The 12,129-nt window shown below is 47.1% G+C and overlaps 1 protein-coding gene across 2 annotated transcripts in view; it reads right to left on the bottom strand.

Moving 5' to 3' along the window:
* Positions 1 to 12,129, bottom strand: part of ADAMTS13 (ADAM metallopeptidase with thrombospondin type 1 motif 13) — a 31,136-nt gene that overhangs the window by 12,471 nt on the left and 6,536 nt on the right. For both annotated transcript variants that reach the window (XM_032238533.1, XM_032238532.1), the window contains 9 exons: positions 11,961 to 12,087; positions 10,630 to 10,781; positions 10,335 to 10,455; positions 8,621 to 8,701; positions 6,073 to 6,254; positions 4,868 to 5,003; positions 4,629 to 4,758; positions 2,882 to 3,071; positions 178 to 280 (listed from right to left, as the gene is read on the bottom strand). In XM_032238533.1, coding sequence (XP_032094424.1) covers positions 178 to 280; positions 2,882 to 3,071; positions 4,629 to 4,758; positions 4,868 to 5,003; positions 6,073 to 6,254; positions 8,621 to 8,701; positions 10,335 to 10,455; positions 10,630 to 10,781; positions 11,961 to 12,087 — 1,222 coding nt within the window. The remainder of the gene's footprint in view (positions 1 to 177; positions 281 to 2,881; positions 3,072 to 4,628; positions 4,759 to 4,867; positions 5,004 to 6,072; positions 6,255 to 8,620; positions 8,702 to 10,334; positions 10,456 to 10,629; positions 10,782 to 11,960; positions 12,088 to 12,129) is intronic.

Below are 12,129 nucleotides of genomic sequence, written 5' to 3'. Positions count from 1 at the left end.
CAGTTCGATGCCCGAAAAATCTTGCCCTCCCCAGAGCCTTCCCCTGACTCCAGGACTGGCCCATGTTCCTCCCCAACCTCCTCACTGTCCGAATCGGCTGCCAGTTCTGCTGACTGGCCACAACATACTGAAACCAGATCTATAGTCAAGGAATCCAGGGGAAAAAAATATCTTCACCTCCTCCACAGGAGACCGGACACTCTCCAGCCAAAGGGCTCCAGACATACACAGACTGATTTCCAATCCGGTCTTGGTCTTCTGGAGCACCAGATGTGGATTCCTGTTTCAGGAGACACCAAAACCATCACAAGGATATACGGGTGGAAAGGAAAGTGCTTTGCTGAGATTGAAAAGCCAAAAAGGAAACCAGGAGATGACAGACAGTCCTTCTTGGTCTTACGACCAGTCGCTTGTAACTTGAGGAATATCTATATGCTGTTTTCTTGTCTCCAGTACAGAGTTGGTCTACTAATAGGTAAAAAAGTAAAGATTCCCCTTGCATTCCCCGTGCTGGTCATTCCCGACTCTAGGGGGTGGTGCTCATCTCCGTTTCAAAGCCGAAGAGTCAGCGCTGTCCGAAGACATCTCCAGGGTCATGTGGCTGGCATGACTCAACGCCTGAAGGCGCACGGAACGCTGTTTCCTTCCCACCAAAGGTGGTCCCTATTTTTCTACTTGCATTTTTTACATGCTTTCGAACTGCTAGGTTGGCAGAAGCTGGGACAAGTCACGGGAGCTCCTTCCGTTATGTGGCGATGGGGATTCGAACCGCTGAACCGCCGAACCTTTCTGATCGACAAGCTCAGCCTCTTAGCCAGTGGGCCCCCGCTTCCCTTGATCTACTAAAGCTTTTTCCAAATAGTTTTGCGTTTCAATTCCTCCGTCTGGAGATTTCCAATTTATCCCCAATGCAAACATTAACCAGGTTTATCTGTTTAGCTTTTCAGTACGCTAGACTAGGCTAAAAAAACTCATCCGATTAGTTTTGTTCAATCTGTAAAGTCAGGACCCTCTAGGAACCAGGAAAGCTGTAAAAACCTGGCTGTTCCGGCAGGCCTGGGGCTGTTGACCTCATTGTTGAGGTCCAGCCCCGATTAGAATGAATGTATGTGGTGTTGTGATTTTAAACTTTTTTTCCCCTCTTTTTTCTCTCTTTTTTGTAAGCCGCCCGGAGTCCTTTGGAATTGGGCGGCATGTAAATTTTATAAATAAATAAACAAACAAACAAACCGTTGTCTTCTCATGGCGGCTAAACAAGATCGCTACATGAATATTTTTCTTTTTTCTTTAGATTTGTCTTAGATTTTAAATGATCATTTTGTTAACGCATATTAATAGATGGTTGTTTAGAGATTGTTGCTTTTTGCGTTTGTGGAGAGAAGAGGAGAGAAAAATGTAAATAACCCTTAGTTAACTATAATAATAACAAAGATATGTTAGAGAGAGGAATTATAAGATGCCCTACTAATAGACTTTTTTTTTTTAGAATATGTTATAAAGATATAAAGATATGGCATATTGACTGGAACTGGGGGAAGGGGGGGGGGAAATGCCAGCAGGTGGCTGTGTTTTTGAAATCTTAATTCAATGAAAATTGTGGTATGGTGATAGTAAAAATATATATATGTTTGTTTGTGTGTGTGTGTGTGTGTGTGTATGTATGTATGCATGTATGTATGTATGTATGTATGTATGTATGTATGTATGTATATGACCTTCCTCCCATAATTGGGCATACCGGGGGTTGTAAAATCTAATAGATACCTTTCACCCTGGCTTTGCTGATAACGGATAAGAGCCTGTGGCCTAATGGCTAAGATGTTTGCCTAGTATGTAATATAGCCCAGGTTCAAATCCCAGTAAGGGTATGGCTAGCTGATGAGAACTACATAGCTTGAAATAGATCTATACTAGTCTCCCTTTATTTATTTATCAGCACAAATACAACAAAAATTGTTTGTGTGTGTGTATGTGTGTGTGTGTGTGTATATATATATATATATATATATAAAAGCCCGGCCTTTTCCAGCCTTCTTAAATATACTTTTTTATTTTCCATTTTGATAACATACAATCACATGTATACTATTACATAGCCAATATCCTATTGTATTAAGTAGTAATTACATCAGTTCCTCTTGTCATCAACGCCCAGAAATATAAAAACCCATTATTGGCTCTTCTGCTCTCCATACACCTCTTTCTTCTACCTCTCTCCTATCTCCTTTCTTCCCTCCAGCATCCTTTCCTACTCTACTTCCCCTTCCTTTCTCCTTCTCCTCTCTCTACATTCCACTCCTCATCCTCCTTATCTTCCCTCCTTACCCTCTCTCTTATCCCTCTCTTCCTAACTTTCTTCTCTCCTCTGTTTCCCACTCTTCCTCTCATTGGTGTAATTTCGCTTCTGAGCAAACTCCATTCTATGTTGATGGTATTTATGCTTCCATATCAATATACTTAACATATCTTAGTTTATATATATATATATATATATATATATATATATATATATATATATATGTGTGTGTGTGTGTGTGTGTGTGTGTGTGTGTGTGTGTGTGTGTGTGTGTGTGTGTGTGTACACATTTTTAACATATACAATTTAAACAATGGAATATATGTGATTGTGGACAGAAGGCACGAAACGTGCTTGTGAGCAATGGATACGCTTTCTACAAGATGTAATGAAAGATGATGCTTTTTTGTTTCTGTGTGTGTGTGTTTTTGTTTGTAATAAAACTAATAAAACAATTATATATATATATATATATATATATATATATATATATATATATATATATATATATATATATATATATATATATATATATATAAAAGATCACTACATGAATGGCTGCAAGGCTACAGCAATGATACATACAGCGCCCCATCCCATCGGGCAGTCGTTCACAGTGCATGGCACGAAGGCCGAGGGTTTCTGGTCAGCTGGGCACAGCTTCTCATCCACAGTGGATTCCTGCCCATCGGCCACCTGGATGCAGGTCACGTTCCACTTGGCTACTCCCAAGCCACAAACGGCAGAACATATGGCCAGCTGTGATTTCTTCCAACTGGATGGGGAAGAAAGAGGAGTCCAGGGGTGGCTGTCCTTTCCCTATCTTAAGAGCAATAGCAATAGCAGTTAGACTTATATACCGCTTCATAGGGCTTTCAGCCCTCTCTAAGCGGTTTACAGAGTCAGCATATTGCCCCCAACAACAATCCGGGTCCTCATTTTACCCACCTCGGAAGGATGGAAGGCTGAGTCAACCTTGAGCCGGTGAGATTTGAACAGCCGAACTGCTGAACTGCAGTCAGCTGAAGTAGCCTGCAGTGCTGCATTTAACCACTGCGCCACCTCGGCTCTTTTTCATCTTGAAGAGATGTTCAAGAAGAAGAAGAAAAAAAAACCCTGCACAGTTATAGAGACTAACTTGATTCTGAACTTAACAACGGCAGCAAGATTGTTGGTGGCGCAGTACTGGAAGAAGGAAGAATTGCCTACTCTCCAAGAATGGAGGTTAAAAGTAATAAACTTAGCAGAGATGGCCAAAATCTCAGCATATTTGAAGGACCATTCCGATGAGAAATATAAGTCGGAATGGAGAAGATGGATTGATTACATTCAAAATAAATATTGGACTCAGAAATTTCAATTAGCTTATGAATGAACAAGGAATGTTATAATTTATCTAAATTCAGTTTAATAAAAGGGGAATTAAAGCACAAGAGGAGGTAGGCTATTATAGTTAGTTAGCTTATATTAGTGTATGATTGTTAAATGTTTATACCCTGTATATTGCTCTGGGAGGTTGGGGGGAGGGAGGGTTGGAGGTGAGGGGAGGGAAGGGGAAATATTAGTAAAACTTATTAAAACTTTTCAATAATAAAAAAGAAGGGGAAAAAAACCCCACTCTGCACCTGGGACAATCCACCAATGGAACAGAAGTTGCCGTCGGAAGTTGTGGGAGCCTCATCCCTGGAGGCTTTCAAGAAGAGACTGGATTGCCAACGGTCAGAAATGGTGTAGGGTCTCCTGCTTGGGGAGTAGATCAGGGGTCCCCAACTTTTCGGACCTCAGGGACCACTAAATCCATAATTTTAAATCCTGCAGACCACTAAGAGGATCTGTCTAATGACCGGCTGGGTGGGCGTGGCAAGGCAGTCATGTGAGTGGTTGGGCGTGGCCAACTCGGTGTCACTCATCTTGAGGGGCGGCTTGCCAGCCTCTGCCCGCCATTCCTCGCCTGCCCGCCCGGGCTCCTTAGCGCCCCCAACAGGAAGCAGTTGCTGGAGCCGAGCAGCCACCAGGAGAAAGAGTTGGCAAAACAGCTCAAATTGGATCTGGCCGAGAAGGAGGCTCAGCAGAAGCCCCTCACAGAGAACTGGGAGCATGGGCTTTCCAAGCAGAGGGAAGACCTGTGGGAGTGCAAGGCCAGATACCTGGAGGCTCAGCGGGCTGAGATGGTCGGCCAGTTCCAGGCCATGATGCAGCCCCACTGGAACGAGGCCCTCCGGCTCTTCGCCACCAGTGGTTCTTCCCTCCAGCCTTCGCCCAAAGCCCCACACCAGGAGGGGTGGATACTGGTCTGATTGACCTCGCTTGACCCAGAGACATTTCTACTCACTGCGGTTGGCAATGTTTCACGGTGCATGTTTCTTGCCTAGAAGCGGGCTTTGGCATCTTGAGGCAATAGCGGTCATCCATCTCCTCGCCTCTTGCCTGGTCCATGCAGGAGTAACGGACTTGCAGTGTGCCTGCAGAGTGAAATTTCTGATTGGCAAGCTCAGCGTCTTAGCCACTGAGCCACCCTCGCTCCCCGCGTACCCGGGGCTAAAGATAGAGAGACGTAATTGAGCAACTGACCTGTCCCGCAGGTGACTGAGCAAGGGCCAGACTGAGCCGTCCAGGTGTGGCTCTCTTTCTCCCTCGGTCTAAAGTAGCTGAAGGTGATATCGGGACTGGTGGCACTTCCATATTCTTTCCCATATTTCCTGTAAACCTGGATGAGGAAAAGAAACAGGCATACAGGTACAGCGGAGCTGACAGAGGATTCGGACAGTGAGGAGGTTGGGGAGGAAGATGGGCCAGTCCTGGAGTCTGGGGAAGGCTCGGATGAGGGCTCTGTGTCGGAGGCAGAGAGGGGACCAGGGCCGTCTGACAGTTATCAGCTGCCTTCGGAGTCAGACATCAGTGGGGCAGATGAACAGGAGGAGCCTGTTCCCAGTGTGCGCATGCGCAGAGTGGCCAGACGAAGGAAGCAGCTAAAGATTAAGGGTCGACTTGGGAGTAAGGCCACAGGGGAATGGTGAACGGCCCCTCCCAGAGGAAGTAAAAGAGGAGCGAAAGGGGAGTGGAGTTTGCAGGAGACCATTAGTTCGCTTCATTGGTTCGTGACTCTCCGAGACTCCTTGCCAAGTTCTGCAGAGATCGGCCTGGCAGCTCTCCAAGCCAGAGAAGGTCTGTGACCATAAATCCTCCCTTGAAAAACTTTGCTGGATGGGAATGGGCTGAATTCACAGCAAATTAATAAAAGGGGTTTTTGTCGGGACCAGGAGTTTGCTTCATGCTCTCGGGAACCTCTCGGTCAGAACAGCAGTGCTCAAATTACAAGCATTTGTTTAGTGACTGTCTTAGGATCTTTTTCCGCACTTACGACCCTTAGAGCATTCCCCCCCATGGTCACACGATCCACATCCAGATCTTTGGGATGCCTATTTATGACGATTTGCAGTGTCCCGGCGGGATCAGGCGATTTCTCTGACAATGGGGAAGCCAGATTTGCTTAATAACTGCGTGACCCGCTTAAAACCACTGTAGCGATTCACTTAACAGCGGGGGGGAAGGAAGGTTGTCAACTCGGGCAAAACTCACTTAACAACTGACTCGCTTAGCAACGGAAACATTAGGCTCACCTGTGGTCATAAGTCCTACCTGCAATTTTACAACCTGCTACATTATCCCACCCATGTATCCTGTTTGCCAATGTCGTTTGATTTTATTTATTAAGTTCTTTTTTTCCTTCCATTCAGAGTCCCTGCTCCGTAGCTGCTGCAATTTCACCACCTTACCTGTATCTCTGTCTCTTCCTGAACCTGTCCAGCCAGGTGAATCTCCTCTAAGCTGGGGAGATTATCCTCCGTAAGGAAGACCTTGTACTCCAACCTGTTGTCTTCCATGATCGAAGGATAGGTGACGTTTAAAGAAATCAGTCCTTTCCCAGCGACTGCATAGTGTCCTTGGATTTTCACAGCTAGGGTTAACGGAATAGCAAGAGTTGGAAGGGACCACCAGTTGCGCCCCTACCTGAACCGGGAGGCTCTCACAACAGTCACTCGTGCCCTTGTGACCTCTAGGCTGGAGTACTGCAATGTGCTCTACATGGGGCTGCCCTTGAAGAGCATCCGGCGACTTCAGCTAGTCCAGAACGCGGCCGCGCGAGCGATTGTGGGTGCACCTCGCTTCACCCACATAACACCTATCCTCCGCGAGCTGCACTGGCTACCTGTCGATCTCCGGATACGCTTCAAGGTGCTACTTGTCACCCACAAAGCCCTTCATGGTAGTGGGCCTGGGTACTTGAGAGACCGCCTACTGCCAATCACCTCCACTCGACCAATTAGATCCCATAGATTAGGCCTCCTCCGAGTTCCATCTGCTGGTCAATGTCGACTGGCAACCACGCGGAGGAGAGCCTTCTCGGTGGCAGCTCCGACCCTCTGGAACGATCTCCCCGTGGAGATTCGTACCCTCACCACCCTCCAGACCTTCCGCACAGCCCTTAAAATCTGGCTATCCCGTCAGGCCTGGGGTTAAAGACTGTAACCCACCCGAATAGTATGAATGTCGCGCTTTTAATGATGTACTGTCTCATGTGTTAAATGTTTGTTTTCCCTCCCTTTCGAGTTGTAAGCCGCCCTGAGTCCCCCCAGGGAAAAGGGCGGCATATAAAAAAACTACTCAAACTCAAACTCAAACCTTGGAGGTCTTCTAGTCCAGCCCCCTGCTCTAGCAGGAAACTATAACGTTTAGACAAGTGGCTGCCAAGTCTCTTTTTAAAAGCCTCCAGCGATGGAGCACTTCTGGAGTCGGGCAGTTCCACCGGTTAATTGTTCTCACTCTCAGGAAATGTCTCCTCAGTTCTAAGTTGCTTCTCTCCTTGATTTAGTTTCCACCCATTGTTTCTTGTCCTGCCTTTGTGTGTTTTGGAAAATAGGTTGACCCCCTCTTCTTTCTGGAAGCCCCTCAACTACTGGTAGACTGCTATCGTGTCTCCCCTGGTCCTTCTTTTCATTAGACTATAGGGTTGACTCAGCCTTCCGTCCTCCCGAGGTAAAATGAGGACCCAGATTGTAGGGGGCAAGAGGCTGACTCTCTAAAACCGCTTAGAGAGGGCTGTAAAATACTATTTAAGTCTAAGGGCTATTGCTCTTCCTTCCTTCCTTCCTTCCTTCCTTCCCTCCCTCCCTCCTCCCTCCCTCCCTTCTCTCCTCCTTCCCTCCCTCCCTCAGCCTTCCATCCTTCAGAGGTGGGTAAAATGAGGACCCAGATTTTAGGGGGCAAGAGGCTGACTCTCTAAAACCGCTTAGAGAGGGAGGTTAAAAAACTGTGAAGCAGTATATAAGTCTAAGTGGTTCCCCTCGCACATCTGTGCTAGTCGTTCCTGACTCTAGGGGGTGGTGCTCATCTCCTTTTCAAAGCCAAAGAGCCAGCGCTGTCCGAAGACGTCTCCGTGGTCATGCGGCCAGCAGGACTAATCTGCCATCTTTTTAGAGTGAGAGGCCTTCCAAGTCTCAACTCTTTTCATCAGACCATTCAACCTGTCTGCCTTTCTAAGTAAATTATTTCCAACCTATCCTGTTTTCAAAAAATAAAGAAAGAAAGAATTAGAAGAATCAAGGGCCATCTAATGAAGGCGTCCACATCTCACAGGCAAGTGTGCCTGTTTTTTTGTTTTTTTTGTAAGTAGTGGTGTTATAGACCTGTTGATTATTAATTATTTGATTAGCAATCCCCATTGCCTCCTAGCCCTGATGATGTTACCTAGTTGGGTAATAAAATGTCTGCAAGAAAACAACCAAAAGAATGCCAAGAACCCCATAGTCGTCCTCCTCCTCTTCCTCCTCCTCCTTTCTAGCACTGATAATGTTACCTAGTTGGGTAATGAAACATCTACAAGAAAACCACCAAGCTCAGAGAGCACGCAGGACCACACAGTCATCTTCCTCCTCCTCCTCCTCCTCCTCCTCCTCCTCCTCCTCCTCCTCCTCCTCCTGTTCCTCCTCCTCCTCCTTTCTAGCACTGATAATGTTACCTAGTTGGGTAATGAAACATCTACAAGAAAACCACCAAGCTCAGGGAGCACGCAGGACCACACAGTCATCTTCCTCCTCCTCCTCCTCCTCCTCCTCCTCCTTCCTAGCACTGATAATGTTACCTAGTTGGGTAATGAAACATCTGCAAGAAAATCACCAAGCTCAGAGAGTACCAAGGACCCCACAATAATCCTCCTCCTCCTCCTCCTTTCTAGCACTGATAATGTTACCAGAGCCGTCCTGTTCTAGGCCATCGCCCTTATCCTGCCCCCCCTCCATCCAATTCTGGGCTTCATTGACTCACCCAAGTGGGTGAAGAGGGGTTTCCGGTTGACCACATGGACTGAGGTGGCGTTGGGAGGCAACATCAGGAAGGTGGTGTACTCTGAAAGAGAACGCAAGCCAGGGGAGATAGAAGATGGTTGTGAAGACCTCAACCAGGAGCGTGAAAAGCTCGAGCAATTTAGAGGTAGGGAAAGTGACAGCGGAAGGAGGCTCTCCATCTCCTGTCCAGCTCTTGAGTTCCTCAAAGCATCCGGTTTGGATGCCCCTGAGGAGTGTTCGGAGACTACAATTGGTCCAGAATGCAGCCGCGTGAGCGATATTGGGTGTACCTAGATACACCCATGTCACACCTATCCTCCGCGAGCTGCACTGGCTTCCTATCGGTCTCCGAACGCATTTCAAGGTGCTGGTTATTACCTTTAAAGCCCTACATGGCCTAGGACCCGGATATCTGCGAGACCATCTTCTGCCGCATACCTCCCAACGGCCGATAAGATCACACAGGGTGGGCCTTCTCCGGGTACCGTCGACCGGACAATGTCGTCTGGCGACCCCCACCCCAGGGGAGGGCCTTCTCTGTAGCTGCTCCAACCCTATGGAACGATCTACCCCCGGAGATCCGGAGCCTTCCCACTCTCTCGGCCTTCCGAAAGGCTACTAAAACCTGGCTATTCCGGCAGGCCTGGGGGCTGTTGACCTCATGTACGAGGTCCAGCCCCGCCTAGATTGAGTCTATGAAGTGATCTTTTAATCTGTTTTTATTCTCTCTATTTTAACTTTTTTATTTTTGAAATGTATTTCTGTAAGCCGCCCGGGATTCGGCGGCTTATAAATTTATTAAACAGTTAAACAGTTGGCCACAGAGGCTGAGTGAGAGGCCTTCACAATCCAACCCAGAAGGTCAGTTCTCATGTAGAGGCGAGCCTCAACTTACAACCCTTCAAAATTTACGATGGTACTGGGGAAAAAGGCAACTTACGGCAGGTCCTCACATTTGCGGCCGTCGCAACATTTCCGTGGCCACATGAACAAAATTTGGGAGCTTAGCTTGCCGGCAATGTATTTGTGAGAGTTGCAGAATTCCATGAGGTACGTGAATGCCGTCTGGGAATTTGCCAGCAAATTCAATGTGGGAAACCAGACTGGCTCCATGGCCATGCGAGTCACTTAACGACTGGCTGGTTCACTTAACAACCATCCCCAAACGGTTGTATAATTGGGTGCAACTTAACTAACAACCAATTTAGCAATTTAATAAATTTGTATGCCCGCCCAATCCCGTAGGACTCTGGGCGGCTTACAGAAAGATAAAAATTAAAATTAAAAATAAAGAGAGATACAATTAAAAAAAAACACACCAGACATTCTGTTTAAGTGGGGCTGGACCTTGTTCAACAGCCCCAGGCCTGCCGGAACAGCCAGGTTTTAGTGGCTTTTCGGAAGGCCGAGAGAGTGGGAAGGGTCCGGATCTCTATGGGTAGATCGTTCCACAGGGCCGGAGCAGCTACAGAGAAGGCCCTCCCCTGAGGGGTCGCCAGACAGCATTGTCCGGTCGACGGCACTCGGAGAAGGCCCAACCTGTGGGAGATATGTGGCAGGAGGCAGTGTCTTAGATATCCAGGTCCACCTTGCTTAGGAACCCAGGTTCCGGTTCCAATTATGGTCAGAACAAAGATTATCTGTAGTTAGGACTGGACAAAAAAGGTATTAGACAGGGTAGAATGGAATTATACCTTTGGCTTTCCCCCCATTGAAAGAGCCCTTCACGTTTACGCATGATGTGCCATCTCCTCCGCATATTTGACATGCATCCATCGTCTTTCCGGAGTCCATCCGTCCATCACACCCAAACACCTGAACGAAAGGCAGGAGAGTGGGGGAGGAATGAGCTGAAATTGTTCCCTGGGAACCATGGATCTGAAAACCAGCCAGACCCATCGAGTCTTTTGATAAGGAGACATGGACTGTGAGTGGACGTTTAAGGAAGGAAAGAAGCAAGAAGAGAATTTGGAAGTCCATCGCCCTCACCCTGCAGCTGCCCATCACACACAAAGCGAGGGTATACTCCTCCTCCGCCAGGCTGCTTTTCTTGCATCTTGTCCCATCAATGAATCGGTCCCCACGGCTCACCATGAAGTTCTTCCCAGCTGCCTGGCACATATATTGGCACAGATCATCTCCTGGAGGTAGAAGAAGACAAGGGGGAATTCAAATAATGCAGGAGGACGAGGAGAAAAGGCGGAGGAGGGGAAAGAGGGAGAAGAAGAAGGAGAAGAAATGGAGGAGGGGGAGGAGGCAGAGGAGGGGGAGGAAGAGGAGGGGGAGGAGGAAGAAGAAGAAGTAGCAGAAGAAGATAAAGAAGAAACAGAAGCAAAAGAAGAAGAGAAGAAGAAGAAGAAGAAGACAAAAAGAAGGAGGAGAAGAAGAAGTTGCTGCTACACCAGACCCAAGGCTTCTCCAATGCAATGTTCTGACCAAATCTGGTGGCACAGGACGGGGAGGAAGAGGAAGAGGAAGAAGAAGAGGAAGAAGAAAAAGAAGAAGAAGATAAAGAAGAAGCAGAAGCAGAAGAAGAGAAGAAGAAGAAGAAGAAGAAGAAGAAGAAGAAGAAGAAGAAGAAGAAGAAGAAGAAGAAGTAGTAGTAGTAGTAGTAGTAGTAGTAGTAGTAGTAGTAGTAGTTGCTGCTACACCAGACCCAAGGCTTCTCCAATGCAATGTTCTGACCAAATCTGGTGGCACAGGACGGGGAGGAAGAGGAAGAGGAAGAAGAAGAGGAAGAAGAAAAAGAAGAAGAAGATAAAGAAGAAGCAGAAGCAGAAGAAGAGAAGAAGAAGAAGAAGAAGAAGAAGAAGAAGAAGAAGTAGTAGTAGTAGTAGTAGTAGTAGTAGTAGTAGTAGTAGTAGTTGCTGCTACACCAGACCCAAGGCTTCTCCAATGCAATGTTCTGACCAAATCTGGTGGCACAGGAGGAAGAAGAAGAAGAAGAAGAAGAAGAAGAAGAAGAGGAGGAGGAGGAGAAAGAAGAAGCAGAAGCAGAAGAAGAGAAGAAGAAGAAGAAGTAGTAGTAGTAGTAGTAGTTGCTGCTACACCAGACCCAAGGCTTCTCCAATGGAATGTTCTGACCAAATCTGGTGGCAACACTGAGCCATAACCTTCAATAGGCTCATGTCCTGCATGAATTCATCCAATCCCCTTTCACAGCCATCCAAACATCACCACCTCTTATGGTCACGAATCTCAGTCTCTTCCCAGTCAAGTGGTCCTTGCCCTTTGAAAGGGGGACAAAACCTTCCCTCCTTTCTAACCTTCTCCAGGGTAAACGTGATTTTGAACCCTAGTTTGTCACCCAAAACAATTACCTTTGGCGTAGCTCGCTGCTGAAATCCACCTGTAGAAGGAAGGCAACTGCCGATGAAGGTAGAGGGGCTTCACGTTGGTGGCTGAACACTGCTCATCCATGAAGTCCATCTGGCTCTTCAGGCAGGGCTTCAGGAGGAGAGAAGTCAGAAGCTCAAGGCCACATTCTCA

Source organism: Thamnophis elegans, unplaced genomic scaffold, assembly GCF_009769535.1.
Source record: "Thamnophis elegans isolate rThaEle1 unplaced genomic scaffold, rThaEle1.pri scaffold_278_arrow_ctg1, whole genome shotgun sequence".
NCBI classification, from domain to species: domain Eukaryota; kingdom Metazoa; phylum Chordata; class Lepidosauria; order Squamata; family Colubridae; genus Thamnophis; species Thamnophis elegans.
This window is presented reverse-complemented; position numbering and strand designations above follow the sequence as displayed.